Here is a 19,703-nt window from a genome sequence, read left to right on the forward strand (position 1 = left end):
GTACTATATTATGCTATATGGAACTCGCTGCGCATTGCATCGCTGAGTTTAAAATATTTTCTATTTTAATTAGTAGTTAATGAAATTAAGAAAATAACAATAAAATATACGTATATATCAATTAAATGAATAATAAGAAAAGAACCAAAAACTTAAATTTTTTAAAAATTATTAATATAAATATTTAAATTTAAATTTGCAATGATAATAAATGCAAAAGTATAATATTCTTTATCATTTGTTTTCATAAATTATTTATTATTAATTTATATTATAATTATATTTAAAATAAATAAAAATTATATTAAAAATAATAAAAAGTTAGAATAATTAATTTCTATTTATATGTTACAGATCAATGTAACAACTCAAAAAAGTAGGACTCAAAAAATCTAAAAGCAGCGAAAGGAATGGTATCAGATGCCTGAGGAGAAATTACTAGGTATATATTTATTAACAATTTATCAGTTGCATTAAATTAAAGTTTCTTAGTTTAATATATTTAAATATATTTGTGTTTATTATTGTACGCATCGAACATAAAATGCAATGCATATAATAATAATTTTTTTTAGATATTGTTTATTTTAAGCACTGTTATAATTTGGATTTAATTTATATTTTACAGATCAACTTAACTGAAGCTGTCAACAACCTGAGAGGAGGAGGAGGTCTGAGAAAGGCATCGGGCGCTGGTTGATCAATTCTAGGGTAAGGATTTATTATTCGTTTATTAGTTAATTTATATGAAAATTCATAAAATGATTTAATTATTATAGCTTATTATTGTACGCTTTAAATATAAAATTCAATGCATATAATAATATGTATATTGAATTCAATAAGTATTAATTATTTTACTTATTACTAATTTGTTAATTAACTTTTAAAATAAAATAATGTTATAAAAATTAAAATAATAATATGTTTTAAATAATATGTTATAACTCCTTAAACTCGATTAATATATTTGACAGTCATAAGCTGATTTCTGTCAAAAAATATTATTCGAGTTTAAAGTACTATAACACATTTTATTTAAAACATTATTATTTCAATTTTTATAACATATTATTATTTTAAAATTTAATTCGATAGTACATTGTTTGCAATTTATTTTTATACCAATCTGATAAGAGCGTACTAATTTTTCTATTAAATATACGTAAAATAAGTATGCGCCATAGGATTCGCAGTGACACAGTGTCGATTTTTAATATTTAAAGACGAGCCAAAAATTCATCGCTTCTATATTTCGATAATACATTGTTTGCAGATTATTTTTATACCAATCTGATACGAGCGTATTAATTTTTCTATTAAATACAGATAATAACAGTATGTGCAGCTTAGAGTTCGCAGATTTATGTTATATAAGTATATTAAAAAAAAGAATTTGCAAGATCCTATCAGTTTGGTATAATAATAATCTATATATAATGTTCTCTCAGTTAGTACAATGTACTATCGAAATATACAAGCGATGAATTTTAAACTCGTCTTTAAATATTAAAAATTGACACTGTGTCGCCGTGGACGCTATGTGGCGCATCACCATTTTGCATTTAACTTTTTAATTCACATGATGTCCAAATTAATTAATATTGCTTATTATTTATTATTAAATGTATTGATTAATAGTATTTTTATTAATTTATATCACTTTCATTGATCTACACTACTTTCATTGACCTATACTACTTACATTTACTACATTATTTTGTCACCATTTTGCATTTAACTTTTTAATTCATAATGTCCAAATTAACTAATATTGTTTATTATTTATTATTATATTTATTGATTGATAGTATTTTTATTGATTTATATTATTTTCATCGATCTACACTACTTTCATTGACCTATATACTACTTACATTTACTACATTATTTTATGTCACCATTTTGCATTTAACTTTTTAATTCATGATGTCCAAATTAATTAATATTGCTTATTATTTATTATTATAAGTATTGATTGATAGTATTTTTATTGACTTATATTATTTTCATCGATCTACACTATTTTCATTGACCTATACTACTTACATTTACTACATTACTTTATATCACCATTTCGCATTTAACTTTTTAATTTATGATGTCAAAATTAATAATTATTGGTTATTATTTATTATATGTATTGATTGATAGTATTTTTATTAATTTATATCACTTTCATTGATCTACACTACTTTCATTGACCTATACTACTTACATTTACTACATTATTTTATGTCACCATTTTGCATTTAACTTTTTAATTTATGATGTCAAAATTAATTAATATTGATTATTATTTATTATATGTATTGATTGATAGTATTTTTATTAATTTATATATCACTTTCATTGATCTACACTATTTTCATTGACCTATACTACTTACATTTACTACATTACTTTATATCACCATTTTGCATTTAACTTTTTAATTTATGATGTCAAAATTAATAATTATTGGTTATTATTTATTATATGTATTGATTGATAGTATTTTTATTAATTTATATCACTTTCATTGATCTACACTACTTTCATTGACCTATACTACTTACATTTACTACATTATTTTATGTCACCATTTTGCATTTAACTTTTTAATTTATGATGTCAAAATTAATTAATATTGATTATTATTTATTATATGTATTGATTGATAGTATTTTTATTAATTTATATATCACTTTCATTGATCTATACTACTTTCATTAACCTATACTACTTACATTTACTACATTTTATTTTATGTCACCATTTTGCATTTAACTTTTCAATTCATGATGTCCAAATTAATTAATATTGCTTATTATTTATTATTATATGTATTGATTGATAGTATTTTTATTCATTTATATCACTTTCATTGATCTACACTACTTTCATTGACCTATACTACTTACATTTACTACATTATTTTATGTCACCATTTTGCATTTAACTTTTTAATTTATGATGTCAAAATTAATTAATATTGATTATTATTTATTATATGTATTGATTGATAGTATTTTTATTAATTTATATATCACTTTCATTAATTTATACTACTTTCATTGACCTATACTACTTACATTTACTACATTTTATTTTATGTCACCATTTTGCATTTAACTTTTCAATTCATGATATCCAAATTAATTAATATTGCTTATTATTTATTATTATATGTATTGATTGATAGTATTTTTATTCATTTATATCACTTTCATTGATCTACACTACTTTCATTGACCTATACTACTTACATTTACTACATTATTTTATGTCACCATTTTGCATTTAACTTTTTAATTCATGATGTCCAAATTAATTAATATTGCTTATTATTTATTATTATAAGTATTGATTGATAGTATTTTTATTAATTTATATATCACTTTCATTGATCTATACTACTTTCATTGACCTATACTACTTACATTTACTACATTTTATTTTATGTCACCATTTTGCATTTAACTTTTCAATTCATGATATCCAAATTAATTAATATTGCTTATTATTTATTATTATATGTATTGATTGATAGTATTTTTATTCATTTATATCACTTTCATTGATCTACACTACTGTCATTGACCTATACTACTTACATTTACTACATTATTTTATGTCACCATTTTGCATTTAACTTTTTAATTCATGATGTCCAAATTAATTAATATTGCTTATTATTTATTATTATAAGTATTGATTGATAGTATTTTTATTGACTTATATTATTTTCATCGATCTACACTATTTTCATTGACCTAGGGCCGGTTTCACCATCTCCGATTAACTCAATCGACCGATTAAACTATATCTTTGTCTCTTTTCAGCTACGTTCTTAAAAAGAGACAAGGATATAGTTTAATCGATCGATTGAGTTAATCAGAGATGGTGAAACCGGCCCCTATACTACTTATATTTATTAACAGTTGACGTTGTTATAATTTGGATTTTATTTGTATGTTACAGATCAGCGTAGCTTCGATGCGATCATAACTTCGCTGTTGCGCATCAACCGGTGAATAATAAATTATTATTTTATTACGAGTATATTGTAGAGATTAGGTGTATTGTAGAGATTAGATTGTGCAGATGTAGATGTAGATATATTTTTTAATATATTTCTAAAAAGAATTATTATTATAATATTAAAATTATTATTGTTATATTTGTATTAATTATTATAAATTTATTATTTTTATATTTTTATATACATATATGCATATAAGAAATTATTATTATAATATTAAATTATTACATTACACGTCGACCGTCGCGAAAATTCTATAATCAATCGGTGCAACTGGTCAATCTTAAAGTATAAAATAAACAAAATAAAGCAACGCATAGTAGAATTTGCATTAAAAATTCTAAAATATTCTCGTAAATTATTATGCAAATTTTTTAATCCTTATTCTTTTCATTTTTTTTAAATCGTGATAAAAAACCTGCAAAATATCTTTTAGATCTCTTATTTTATTACAATTTTCTAGTTAATTTTAGTGCGGGAGTTTCGTTAAAGTATCGCGCGTTTAGTGCGGGAATTGCGGTCAAAGTATCGCTCGTTTAATGCGGGAGTGTCGTTCAAAGTATCGCGTGTTTCGGAAATCGACGGACTTTAACAATGAATGAACAATTCTGATCAACCCGACCTAAGAGGAGGAGCAGGCCTAGGAGGCATCGGGCGCTGGCGAAGCAACTCTAGGGTGAGTATTGTAATACTGTATAATAAACTTATTATAAATCGCGTACACGAACATATATATATATATATATATATATATATATATATATATATTACCTTCTATTTCTATATTAGAATGATTTAAACTAAAGAAAATTAGAGAGAAATACCTTTGATATATAATTCTTATAAAAGTTTATATTATAATAGATATAATCTTTACAAAATTTATAAAGTTATTCAATTATACATCTACTGGTGATTGTACTCATCAAATATAAAATTTAATGGGCGTAATAATATTTTTGAACATATTAATTATTTAAAGCGCTGCTATAATTTGGATTTTATTTATATGTTACAGATCAACGTAGTTTCAATGCAGTTGTAACTCCGCTGTTGCAGATTGGTGAGTGATAAACTATTATTTTATTATGAGCTAACAATATTTGTAGAGATTAGATTATGTAGATGTAGATGTAGATCTAGATCATAGATTGTAGATAGTTCCCATTACAACTGTTTAATTATTTTTATAAATAATTATTACAAATAAAAAATATATATTTACATAGTTCATAGCCCTATCATATTGATGATTGATGAATAAGACGGGTTTATGAATAACATAAATTAAACTTGTTTAGCATTGGACTTATGTTATGTAAGAGCTAAAGTTAGTAAAAGATAAGCAGTGACATTTCGTGAATTGCTCGGTGTACAAATGAGAATTAATATGAAGCGTTGGCCTAGTTCATTAAAAGCTTAAAAGCCATAAACATATAAACTGAAAAACTTCTAAAAGTTATGGATTTACCTTAAACCTATTCAAAACAACATTGACTATTATAATAATTTAAATTTAAATATGATATAAATATAATAGATTATAAAATAATATACTGATAATCTAGTTAGATGTGCGAATTGCAATTGCAATAGTCGAAGCGAACTATTAAAAGTAAAATTTTCAAAACAGGAAGGGAATTAATTGAAACGCAATTTGAACGAGTATAATATTAACACTTTAATGTAGCAATTTAACTGATGTACACAAGAATGATTCGTTCTTATTTATAATAAACAACTAGTAATAATTATCACTTATATATGTGTATAAATATATGTATAAGGCGCAAAGCAAATAAAAATTTTATAACATCTCACAATATCATCATACACAACATTAATATTTTATCGATGTTCTATTGTCGGTACCGGAACGCAAAGAAAAAGAAAACGTGCGCTTTGATTTTCATATTTTTTTTTTCTTCTTTTTGCGTTTTGTACGACGTTAGCATGTATATCGTACACGTCACACCGTATTGTGTGTTTTCAAAAAAAGAGAGAGAAACAATAAATTGATCAATCGTGTCTTCGGAATAAATTAACGATTAATTATCAATATATTTATCTTTGACTGCGGATTGACATTGCTACAATATAAAACTCCGCCACGCGCAACTTTCGCATTGGCCGCGTCGATAATCGTTTTTATATTAAGGGAAATCCTTTTATTCCATCGCGGAATTTTGTCTGTTTGTGTGTATATCGTGAAAGAATATACCTATATTCGATATTTTGTTTTCTAACAAAACATACGACTCGTGGGCAGAAATAAGAAACGACCAACGTGTTGAAGGGCGCACTTTCGAACGCGGTTACATGCGAAAGTTTGACAAATTATATATATATATATCCCTCGAATAACGGGATAAACACAATACGAGATAAAACACGTACTTCGTACACTTAGCACCACGATATAGAACCACATATCAAAGTAACAATAAATTACATTATTCTAATAGAAATATAGAAGAAATAGGAATTATAGAACGCGTCGAGAGTATTAAATAGACGCTTAGACGTCAGCAATATATGTGATTCGATTTGAAATCTTAGAGGGAAAAATTTTTTTAGGGGGGGATATACACAGCAATTATATTTTCCGTGATTATTAAACGATGGAGGTATTGTAAGACACCGAGAAGATCGTGAAAAAACATACGCATCGAATAGGTGGATTTACGCACAAGGAAGAGATTAGTTTCTCTATTGTAGAACGTCTAACGTGTGTTTCTGCGTTACATCTACGAGAAAAAACATTGGGCACTGACTTGAAATTTCTGTAATATTCTAACGCGCATTTTCCTCCACAATTAACTTTCATGATTCACGTTCGGATCTTGATGAGTCACCTAACACGCAAAACAATTTGCAAGACGCTTCAATCGAACGCTTCGATGGAACGCAAAATAATGAATTAATGAAGGCGAAATCTAATCATTTTGGCTCTCGATGAGCTGGAAATTGAAACGATAAGAAATAATTATGAAAAATAATATATATAATATAAAGTTAGACGAAAGACAAACGCGTCCGATTTGTAATTCAACAAAATATAAAATGGAATCTTTAGAAATTCAGATAGCTCGATGTGTAAAGAAAAAAAATTTTAGCAACGTGTCGTAATTTTTTTTACATAATCCAATTAAATAAATTCAGCAATCAATCAATAGAATCGATATGAATCGTACATGAGATCAAAATCATCTCATCGTTATAATTATTTCTAACATTTTGTCGCAAATGCGAAATACATTTTTGCATATACATTCAAATTTTTAGACTCTTCTGAGAAAGAGAATAGCTGCAATTGATTCGCGAGCTATACGTCTCCAGCAAACATGATCGAAGTAGACACTAGGACATGTGTTGGCAAGAAGGTGCAGAGAAAATGTTAAGGCATACGTTCTTTTTGAAGATCGGCGACATTTGATAGAAATAACGCTATATAGAATCTTGATGATAAAACTTTGAAGCGATTAACTCGCAATATCATTGATCAATATCCTAGGGAAGAAACTCTCTATAAGTGTAGTCACAAGAACGCGCTACGATCCTTAGGCAAGAGAGAAATCATAAAGCAGATAGATTAGAAATATTAGGATTATAATAAGAGAACGCGGTAGAGTTAAATTTCGAGAAACCTTACGTCTCTTTCATATTCGGTAAACGTTACTGCATATCATTCTCAAATATATCTCTGTCATATAGATTGATAATAACATGTGTGAGAAACTATTTTAACGATTTCGTATTCTATATAGGTCTATATGTATGTATATATGTATAACTCTTAATTTTTCTCGTATGGCTTAGTTTAGGAAGAAATATCACGACAGCAAAATGTCATCGATATCTGTCTCGCTTTAACGAACGTAATCGAACCTTCTTCTCTCTTTCCTCTCTAGCGCGTTTTATATATTATAGAAATATTTGTTCTTAAAATCTCTTTTTCTTTGTGCGTCTCATATGCGCATGCAACTTTCCGTGAAACGTCGAACTATCGCATTAACTTCTTAAAAAAACGATGGCCAAGAAGGGATCGCTTCGTGAGGAGAGATTGAGAAAGAAAAAAAAGATTCGTAATTGATTTTTACGCTTCAATGCGTGTATTCCTTTTGTAGGTGTAGGTTTTCTTGCGAATGTGTCACATATATACGGATATCAGAACGTAAAAAATGCGATTAGGCAGAAAAGTTCTTCGAGAAAACAGAGGATGCACAGATGCTGCTCTCGAAAAAAAATTAATTTTAATTTTTAAACATAATCGAGACAGGAGTTCAATCAAAGACAGAATTACGTCACGAACGCACACTATCACAACCTTTTTCCTTATAAAAAATATTTATGCCAATACAAAGAAAAAAATATATATGTATATCGTTATTTAAGAACAAAAATTTTAAATAAAGATACATATTTTTCGCGGCAATATTCTGGCATGATACGCGCAATTGAACCCCGATCAAAAAGCATTAAAACATTTTCCACAATTATTTTATCCATAGAATGAGTTACCTAGATGTATCGTTAAGACATCTGTTAAGATTTCCTGCTTTACATTACTTATGTATATCGCACTATTATTTTTTAATATCGGGAAAAAGGGATGGTGCTCCTTTTTCATCGATATGCGCTAAATAATTGAATATAATTATGCGAGAAGGAACTAAAAAAGGTTGCTTAGCTAATTAATAGTTAATAGTAAGCCGATAAAGCTTTGAAACGCTAACGATAAAATTTTGCATTTGCGATTATCGCGAAATGGGATTTCATTTGTGTTTCTCTCAGATTTTTAAATAATATATGTACAGTTAATCGTGTAAAAACGAAATTTTTGAACTCTGTCTCACTTTGATATAATCTAGTCCCTTCTTGTATAATTAATCCAAAAGAGCAATTTATCGATCATGTGAAAATGCTGAAAGAAAACACTTGGAGCATCCGATTGTATACGCGCACACTATTTCAACGCAAATTAAAATTAAGGAGACATTCTAATCTACGTCGATTAGACGTCTTATAAGTTTCATCGAAATGTCTAAAGATATTTCTCTTCGACATCGTTTAGATATAGTTCTTAGTTAATTATAATTATATCGTTCGAGATAAAAAGACAGTTTTAGATCATTAATTGACGAATCGATCCATTAACTTTAGTGAGTCAATAACTATTCTCTAGATTCTATTCTTCAAGAATCTTTTAAGCGTTTTTTTACGTATCTCTAAATGTCTTTTCGGCTTTAATGTTATCTGAAGCTAATAGACGAAAGCGTATACGACTCGCGTGAAAATAAATTATTCAGCATAGTGAGCAAATGTTGTCTTTTCACAGATGTTTGACACTTGTAACTCAAGTGCACGCGATCACGCAGCAGAAAAGACGTAGACTTAATATTTCGTTTTGGTTTTATCTCGTGAGTGCTCGCGCATAAAACGTAATCTTATCGCTTTAAATTAAAATAAGAAATATATGCATTTGTTTTAAAATGTATTTATGTATTTATTAGAATAATTGCAGTTTTGAAAAATAAAGATATTTCGCGAATAAATATTTTTCGCGTAAGACAACAGATTATCTCATTATGTGAACATTCATAAATGGATACAATATTAATTATGCGATGAATGCAAGCACATTTTCGTTTTTTTTTCATGCATTTCGCGATATCTCTTCTCGATTGCTTGTCGCAATTTATTTGCGTCTCCTACGTTTTGTGCTTTTTATAAAAATATTCCTGATTCGCGTCAGTAAATATTATTATTCCGTTTTCTTAAACAATGCAGCGTCGATTGTGAAATAATTTACATTGTATTATTACGTAATATATATTATGATTGAAATTATAATCGTCATAATAAACATTGACGTGTCTTCTGCAATTTTTGCGACTATATATAAATCATACAATTAATTATTTTATGACGAGATAATAAAATTATCGTGAAAAACTAAGCGATAAAAAAAGACATTTAAATTCTAATTCGCGACAAAACATGTGCATTTTTATTTTTTTATTCTTTTATTAATAATGATGGGCTGCAACGTTTACATATGGATATATGTCAATATTTTTATCGACGTTACATTGTGCAAGAGTAAATTATAACGATGTAAAAAAATAGATAATGTTGATTATGCTTCTACAGGGAGAGCGTGATTATTCGACTTTTATTTTAAATTAACAAATAAATTAAATTAAATCGATATAATCAAATCCAATTTCTTTCAATAATAGCAATTTTATTCGAAGAAAAAAAAATGATTGAAATGAAGTAAAATTCAAATAGACGCGTACATACCGATGCGATTCTAAGTTAAAAATGAGAAATAATGAAATATATTATTCGAACGAATAATTTTTTCGTAGCAGAAATTTTTAATAGTTTTCAAACGATTATATATTATTATCAATCGCGATCGCCTTATTACCGCTCGTCTTCTGTCAAATCGACACAACTTTGGTACTATTCACTTCATGTTTGTCATTATAAAATATCGTATGCAACTGTGAAATATCGAGCTGTATGATATCGAATGCATTTTATGCCGTTTTGAAATCATGTCACTTCTGAAATCTTCTCTTTCGAGTTGTGCAAATTTAGTCAGGATATTTTCTCATGTTTATTGCTTTCTTGATTTGTTCCAAGGTACAATTAACTGCGTCTCACGCTTATATGTATGACTGCCGTCGAATTTAACGGAACGAATTGGCAGTCCTATGCTATATAATATAAATTTCGTTTTCAACGAACGCAACTATTTTTTTTTTTAATACTTTTTACTGTAAATCCAAAGCTTCCGTCATTGTTATTTCTCTCTGATACCTTGTTATAGAATAAAATCTTTCCACTTAATATAATCGGAAAAGTTCACAAGAGTAACTTTAGAATCTTAACGTGTATTATATATTTATATGTATATATTAACACTAATGAGGTTATTTATTTGTTTATACAATGACTATATACTGAAAGATTAGAGATATCATTAAATAGTCTTTATCCTTAAATATTAATGAGCACGAGATGAATAGATGTACATCTTAGAAAGTACAATAGCGATATATTATAATAGAGATTTGTGTTTTGTGTGTATGTATCTATATATATATATATTTATATATTTGCATTTCTCTCTGTGTGTAATGCAAAATTTTTGCAAAATACAATACTGCCTTGCGTAACGTCTCCGAACATATAATAAAATCAAATCTCTTATAACATTCATTATACGCCGCCGCAACATTTTAACATTGCATTGTCGGACCGGTTGTCTCATTGGCAGACAGCGTAGCGTAATGAAAGTGTTTTCCCGAAAAAGATATCGGTCACGAATGGAAAAGCGATCGCGCGCCGAATACTAATATTTCTAAGAGTTAAGTGAGAAGGAGAGGAAGAAGGAAATGCGATGAAAGAAAGAGCTCTCGCAAAAGAAGGGCGAACTGAAAATAATATATAGGAGGATCCATCCTCTCTCGACAGATAACTAATAAGTCACCTCTCGATCGGAAATCATTTCTCCATCGTATACCGAAAAATATCGTTTATATGCGCGCTCGTGCTTACTTCGTAATCCATTATTATACTCGACTGTCGCCCGATCGTGCAGTAAAATCATCATAAGCCAAAACGTCAAAATCAGCTGTTGCGTGTGTATTCGCGCGGGCGAAGAACTGTGACGTATTCGCGAACTCTCTTGCCACTCTCTATTTTCATCAATAATGTATAATGTAAGTGTGTTTGTGTATATTATGTATATATAATTATCGCGATCTTAATCGATCGATACTTATCGGACGATGGGGCGATAAGGCTCGCACCTCGAGCCGTCTCTTTATCGCGTTCGCTTCTTTATATACGCGGCACGCGCATACGCAAAATAGATGTACATATACGCATATTCCTTACGCTCACACAGGACGCACGCATTCACAAAAATAAATCTCTAAATACGGCACGCGTGCGCGCGTGAAGATTCCTCTTCTTTTATCCGGTCGCTCGGCGAAGCGCGATTCCTTCGCTAAAGCTTGGAGGGGAGGGGACCAGTCGCTCTGATCGGCAAGGATGCGTTTTCATTTCCCTTAGCGAGATTGAGGAAAGAGGCGAAAACCTTTATGCTCTATCCGACTACAATTATGTTCATCGACAAAGGTCACTAGAAATGATAAAATGACGACGAGAGATGAATATAACAGCAATGTTAAAGAACAAACTCTCCCACGATTCGATCGGATAGCTCTGCGAGATCTCGAGGATCGCCAGGACGTATTGTATAGCGAATCTCGAAGTGTCGCAACGGGTCGATAAACTAGTCGCTCCTTTCTACATTCGGCAATACGTCGAATCGAGAGTATTTTCTTCGCAGCATCTTCGACGTATCCGCATATCGGTATGACAATCGTGTCGCGTTACGCAGTCGTTTCTTTCTTCCGCTAGATCAAGCACTAAATCGGTCTCTAAAGCGTGTAGTATCTGTGTACATGTGCGTGTGTACGTGTGTTTTTAATCAGCAAGCGCGTCTTACTAGCGCGCGATTTCGATTTTGCAGTGACCTTTGCCTGGGATTACGGATCTCTAATCACTAAGTTTCGTTGCTAGCGCGCAGTAAGACGCAACGCGAGTGTGAGTCTCTTGTGAGTCTTTTCCGTTAATGGGTCAGTCCGTAATAATGAGCCGAGACACTCGGGGGAAGGGGAGGATCCGTTTGAGGGCGGGAGATACGGTACCGGTCATCGAGAAGGGATGGATGTCCGTCCGCGTCTTCGGTATTAAATACCAATACGCAGCGATGCGTTAGGATGTCCACATAACACCGGAGACTGCGAGCTTTCGAGAACTCGTGACGCTCACGAAACACGTCAGTCCGAGGATGCGTCGATGCGCGATTTGATTCCGCTCGTATGTACAAGGACCCGCTGCTGATGGGACGCGCGACGCGTTCGTTTTTCCGTTCTCCAGGCAGCATTCTCCGAAGAACCTCGAACGTCGTCGGCCGTCGTAGAGTTTTCGTTTGCCATACACCCGCGCTACCGATAATCTGAGATATTTTACGAACACAGAGTATTTTAGAATTTCGCTAATCGCGTCTCGAACCTTCAGCGAACCCGGTACAGCCGGCGAAATTCGCCGTCGACGACGGCATCGACGCAACGTCGGACCCGGAGTTAAATCGTTCATCGACGCGGACCGGCTTCCCTCTTCTCGCGCCGCGTTTCTCTGGATTTTCCGCGGATCGTTTTGGTCGTGCGCAGCGCAGCACATACGACCCGAAAAGGCGTAACAAGCTTCTCGCTAAACCGATCCGTTTTAACGAAACGGAGCGACTGGACTAGTCGTTTACGACTAGCTTGCGGTATGCGCAAGCGCCATGGGCCCAGTGACCCTGGACCTCTCGGATACCGGCCCAATTTATAGAACCCCTAACTAGTGCGCGATCGTAGAATGTCCGCGAGAAATCGCCAAGACAATATCTTCGAGTAATGGGGGCAATACATTTTCTAACTTATCACCACCATCATCAGTATCAGAAGATATCAATTTGAATGATCGTAAAATTGATCCTAAAGATTGTAATTTATTCTTTTTACATTCAACTTTTAAATAAAATATTCGCAAAGAAATTTTACAAGACAGATAGCCTTCTAATTAAATAATCAAATAATAAATATTAATTTATTATGATCTAATATTAAAAGATGATATCATTAATCGTATTTTAATCACAAAAGAAAAGATTTTTTTCTCTATTATTCTATGTGTCTTATATAATCTATTATTAAAACAGAATGATTTGCTTATCCAACAATCATATTTTATGCATTAATCGTCCTCGAGTAAAGAACACTTGTGAAGCGAAACAATTTTCCTAATAGTAATCTATTTTGCATAATTAAAATCAATCATGGCGAATAAATTATATGCATCCTACAATGTAAAAAATACATAATATAACAACTATTAAATTAAAATTTTAAAAAAATCAAATATATATGAAGATAACGTTTCGGCAAGTTCCTCGATGGATGAATAAATTCGGAGGACAAGTTTCTAGATCGTGCCGTTTCTGTTTGGGATATGAATTGGGCCGGGCTCCGATTCGGGTATGCTGATGGCATATCGGTATTTGTCTGTATTGGCCCAGGGCCTCACTGAGCTTGTGCACTAGGATCGCACTGCAACAGTCGCACAATAGATGGGTCGCTCTTCGCACCCTCTATAAATTCGTCCAGCGATAGCTTGCCGTCCTTGTTCTTATCCATTTGTCGGAATATCTTATCAGTTCGTTTTTCCGGCGTCGACTCGTCTTCCGGCATCTTCATCACGGAGCCCACCATCTTGTAGATCGCCTGAAATTAACGTTACAATAAAGTGGAATAGGGTCAAGAATAAAATAGAGTTTATATTTATATATCGCATGTCGAAGAATATCAATCGAAATTTAAATATACAACATTAATAAAAATTCATAAAACTGTATGTTGACCGATTGACAATCGATAATATTTTATAATAATAAATTGAAAAAATGCAATAATACAATTATGTTAACTACAATTATAAAAATTGTATTACACATAAATGTCACACTATTTTGCGTATTGTGTAATAATTGTACAGTCAATTTTTTCTTCAATTTAAATAGAGAAATGTTTTTTTCAACATCAAATATTTCCTACATACACAATTCAAATCAAAATTTTTTATATCAAAATTATAAATTTAGAAAATAAAAATTTTTATATTAAATATATCTCATAATAATATATCATCTTTTTTCTTAATTCTATGTTGAAAATCGTGTCAGACACGTAAAGATTTAGAGAGTCGTAAATCGGAATATTTTTAATTAAGCAGAAGCAACGATATAATTGAGCGTACATGTATCAAGCTCACCAGAAGTAAGATTATATCGTAGATTATTAAAATGTACTCTTTACAACCCCTTATTTTGGCACATACCGTTACGATTTCGAGCATCTCTTGTCGCGAAATGTAACCGTTGCCATCCAGGTCATACATGCTGAAGGCCCACTTTAACTTCTGCTCCAACTTGCCGCGGGACGTTACGCTGAGGGCGCAGAGAAATTCCCGAAAATCGATCGTGCCGTCGCCGTTTGCGTCGAACGTCCTGAATACATGCTCCGCGAACTAAGGAGAGAGAAAGAGAAAGAGGGAGGAAATTATAATAAATTTAAAAAAAAGAAAATTTAAATAATTTCGTGATAGCACGCAATATGTAAATAAATTTATCGATTCATATACACGGTATATTTTCATCGTAAGATTTTTGCATTTACCTTTGACGCGTCGCCGTAAGGAAAGAAGTTCCCGTATATTTTCTTGAATTCTTCTACGCTGAGGTGGCCGCTAGGACAGTCTTTTAAGAATCCTTTGTACCACTCCTGAATCTCCGCATCTTGAAAAGGAAAAATAATAAAATATTACTAAACCCAGCCTTGCTAACATTACACGTTTCCGGATATATAAATCAGCGAATTAAATATTTATTGCAACACGATTTCATTACACTTGTACATTTTAAATCTTCCAATGCGCTCTAAGTAAAAATACTCTCTTTTGTCAGAGATATATATAATATTCCCATTGTATTCTTAGAAAAATATATCTGCAAGATGCAAAATTTTAATCTCGAAACAAAAATTTAATTATTATTCTAGATTTTATATATGCATACTATAAGATAAGAAACATATTGTGGCCTGTAGAAAATAATAAGTCCATTAATTATTTATTCGTACAGAGCAGTGTATACAAACCTGAGAACTCAGTATTCTGTTTGAGGTCCTCCAGCACTTCCGGCTTTAACTTGCTGTTTTGCTTCCCCATAGCTGTTTAAAGTCCTTCCCTTCCAGAATCCCTGATTTTCCGACGAATCCCGGGACCCAATTAGAAGATAATTAAGCTCTAACTAGACTACTATTCTAATAGTGCCGTTAAGCACAATACGCTTCGCGGCTGGTATTCTCCACCAGACACGCCTGAAAGAAAAAGACATACGATAATTTTCAATCATCTTTTACGACCAAGTTGACTGAACGGGAGTAGCAGAAGACGATGGATGTTCGATAGGTCACTTTTTTGTCGTTCGCGATCGAACGGGAATAACTATTACCTATCGGGACCGCACTCGAGATCAATCGTCAATTAACGAGGGAAACAAATTGATGAGAACGCGACGTAAAAGTATTCCTCGATCTAAAGAATCGCGGCAAATTCTATAAGCGACTTAAATGTCAAAGGCCACGTGGATGCTAAAACCGACGATGACTAAAGACAAAGTAAAAAAGATTTCGCGTAAATTGTATGTATATGCGCGTGTTGTTGTAGATTCTTTGAGCTTTATTATCGGTCAACCTTTATGATCGGCGACGTTAAATATCATAGTCGTGATATATATGAGAATAATTAATACTTCGTCTTAAAATTGTTGAAGGCTTAAGATAGCGTTGAAAGATATTTTCCGAACGTGCAATTTTTGTCGATCTTTCTCGGTAGCGAATCCTCGATGAAATTACGAGCCGATTTCACGTATCTTCCTCGGCAAAGTGCATTTATAATACGCAAAAATAAAGGGAATTTTTGAAGGACGCGAGTTCAGGAATTTGAGTGACGGGGACAGGATGCATTCGCACGCATTCATACGCATTCACGCAACTGTAACAGAAGAAAACATTTTACAAACATTAATAACAAGAAAGAAAGGCTACGTTTTTTTTTTTTAAAATAGCAACAGTAAAAAAAACGCAACGGTAGTAATAATAATACGTTTGGAGCGTAGTGTGCTTTATTATAATAATAATAATATTAGTAATGACGAGATAATGCGGGTTTCCTTCCACGGTTCCTCGCCGTGCGAAGAACCCACATACAAAATATGAGTTAGTTTATTTTGATTGCTTAAACGGAATTAATTAATTATACCACATAATAATAATAATAATAATAATACGTACGTAATACGTAAGTACTAGATCTCTTATTTAAGGTGTGTATGTCCGCGTAACACGTGTCCGTGTGTATGTATATGTATATACGAGATATACATCGCGAGAGCAATATTTGCTCCAGGAACATCATCGTGATGCAATCTCGCGTGGACCGCTTATGCCGCATGGTTTACTCGCGGATAAGCGAGCAGAGAGCCAGGCATCGTCGTCCTGTTTAGAACGACGAGTCTCGAGAGAGATACTTCGGTCTCGTCCCACGAGGCATTTTCGGCGGCGGCGGCGAGTTGCATCTCGGTGGAAAAATAGCCCGAAAGATAATGCAACATACATATTCACGTATACGTGAATAATACGTATATTTGCATGCGATATCGCACGCGTCATTTACTCTCGCGGTTTGACATTTGTTCTGACGTCGGCGCTCGACACGTGGTACATATGCATCAACAATGCGCGCGCTGTCACTTTGGTCGCAACCGGGAATCGGGATCGTCGATTGATGAAGGCGTGAACGATCGTCACACGCATAAATAAATTGTTCGTAATGTTCACTTTGTTATCTCGATTCGCAGCGTCACGGATCCAGATTTCATGAAAGCTCGACGACAAATCGAGCTGGGTGGTAACGTACGACTGACATGAACGTCGAGGATTGTCATGGGAAATTATATATCCGCGATCGGACCAGTGTGCTTCGTCGCGAGACACTCGAGATTCGTGTATGTGTTTGTCAAGTGAGAAGTACATACATATATTCTTATGAGGAAAACTTTTTTTTATTAGACATTGTTTATCTCGCGGCATTCTCTGCAACTTGACAGATATACATATCTGTAAGTTTGTCGGTGTAAGTTCGGATGCAATTCTGTTTGTTACAATCACCCTTTTATTCACGCTGTGCGAAAGCTATTTTTTCGTTATTATTCACGTAATAAAACGTAATAAAACGTATCTCACGTTGAGACATCTGTCTGTCGTTCGTCCCCTCTCGTTCATCAAACTTATTAAAATAAAAGTCGTTGCAACACACATTAACATACTTGTCCGGTCATCAATCTGTCAAATTTTTTAAGATAGACGCTATAAGATGTGATGTATATAATCAGTTTCTCCGATCTCTCTCTTTTCTTTCGTGGACATATGTATATCGCAAAGAGAATCGGTTCTCTCGGGATCGAGTACAATAATTACGACGATTCGTTGATTTTTAACAGCGGAATATATTAACTCTTTCGGAATTAGTCTTCATCCGAGTAGGAAATGTATAGTTAAATTTAATGATTAACTTGTCCAACCTCGAGCAAGTAAAAATAATTTTATAAAAGAATAATTTTACAGAGAAAATTTATAAATATATATGTTCGAATACGTGCTATTATAAATCTCGTAATAAAATAAGAATCACGCTTTATATAATATCGATGCTAATGCAAAGCCGAAAGAGTCAACGCACAGAAAAATCACGTTACATAACGAGGGATTATATTATGATATATCGTAATGTTATAGTCGCCTAAATAAAGAAAAAGAAACATCTGTCAAAATATCCGCGGATCACATCCATCCTCCTTTATTATGCAGATGTTAATCGACAATACCGTGACAGATATACATAATACGTTATTAATTACAACTGCGAGACATTCGCGGCCGCAATCGGGGACATACGCTCCGGTAATCTCGCGCAATTAGTGGACGCGCTGATTACACGCAGTTGCCGGTAATCAAACTAATGTAGTTAACTTGGCCGTCCTCTCGACGATCCGCGATGTGCGTGCAACGCACATTGCTGTTACGATAAAACGGGAGAAAGAAAGCCTCGTCGCGCGTAGAACTCGACTGGAATAAGCGAATATTCGAAACCGCGAAAGCGTAATGGCAGATCAGAGTGGAATAAAAGTTTTAACGATGTAGATGATTTACCGCGTTCAGCAGAAAAAGCAGCTATTGCAAAATTCATGAATCTGATTGATGTATTCTCTTAGATTCAGCTAAGATGAAGAAAATACACCAATCAGATTCACGAATTTTACAACAGTTGCAAAGCTGCTTTTTCTGTTGAACGCGGCAAATGACAAAAAGAGAGTATTATAGTTTATTTATTTTTTTCACCTACCCTTACATTCGTGAGATTTAATTTCTGATAAAAACTCGGAGCCGCGATATTGGTTGTATTATTTATTTTTTTGGAACGTTATTTGTGAAGAGAAAATACTCCTCTTTTGTAACTTAAACTGTCATTAGGATATTATGTCGAAGAGTGGTTCAAATCTAGATAGCATTTCCACACAAATGTCCATTTTAATATTTAGATACTTTGCTTTCTCTTCCCGATCAATTATCGTCTTCTGAAAGTATTTAAAATTTAAATAAAAATTGTAAAATATAAACACAGTAAAAGAATTTACGTATATTAATATCGAAGATTCAAACAGATAAAAATCGTTTTAAAAAAAAATTCTGTTCTGCGGGATTACATAATTAAAAATTAAAGAGATATGAAATATTAATTTCCATAATATATCTTGCAACAAAATTTTAATAGAGTCATATAAATTATTTCTTTATAATCTTTGGGTATGTGCAATTAACATATGTTTTATCGTATCAATTCTTCGTCTTTACACGTCACACACGTTTATGCTCAATTTTTTTCAATCTATTATTAGCGAAAATCGCGCAGAATGCAATGTAGAATAACGTCA

At 32.0% G+C, this 19,703-nt stretch overlaps 1 protein-coding gene across 1 annotated transcript; it reads right to left on the minus strand.

Annotated features, from left to right (window-relative positions):
• Window positions 1-5,886: 5,886 nt before the first annotated feature.
• On the minus strand, window positions 5,887-15,949 carry Nca (neurocalcin homolog). The gene is made up of 4 exons (XM_083038520.1): window positions 15,808-15,949; window positions 15,328-15,446; window positions 14,990-15,178; window positions 5,887-14,376 (listed from the first exon to the last, which is right to left on the minus strand). The coding sequence occupies exons 1-4, from the start codon at window positions 15,875-15,877 to the stop codon at window positions 14,176-14,178; spliced, it is 579 nt and encodes a 192-aa protein (XP_082894646.1). The 5' UTR covers window positions 15,878-15,949; the 3' UTR covers window positions 5,887-14,175.
• Between the last annotated feature and the right edge of the window lie 3,754 nt (window positions 15,950-19,703).

Source organism: Prenolepis imparis, unplaced genomic scaffold (genome assembly GCF_030444845.1).
Source record: "Prenolepis imparis isolate NDT839.2.m4 unplaced genomic scaffold, iyPreImpa1.0 SCAF_5, whole genome shotgun sequence".
Taxonomy (NCBI): Eukaryota; Metazoa; Arthropoda; class Insecta; order Hymenoptera; family Formicidae; genus Prenolepis; species Prenolepis imparis.

Bases quoted from the DNA above. Each gene is read 5' to 3' on its own strand.
- Nca (XM_083038520.1), bottom strand. From the start codon at position 15,877: ATGGGGAAGCAAAACAGCAAGTTAAAGCCGGAAGTGCTGGAGGACCTC. The intron at 15,179-15,327 runs GTAAATGCAAAA...CTCTCTCCTTAG, and splicing joins CTTACGGCGACGCGTCAAAG to TTCGCGGAGCATGTATTCAG. The intron at 14,377-14,989 runs GTATGTGCCAAA...CGTTAATTTCAG, and splicing joins AGATGCTCGAAATCGTAACG to GCGATCTACAAGATGGTGGG.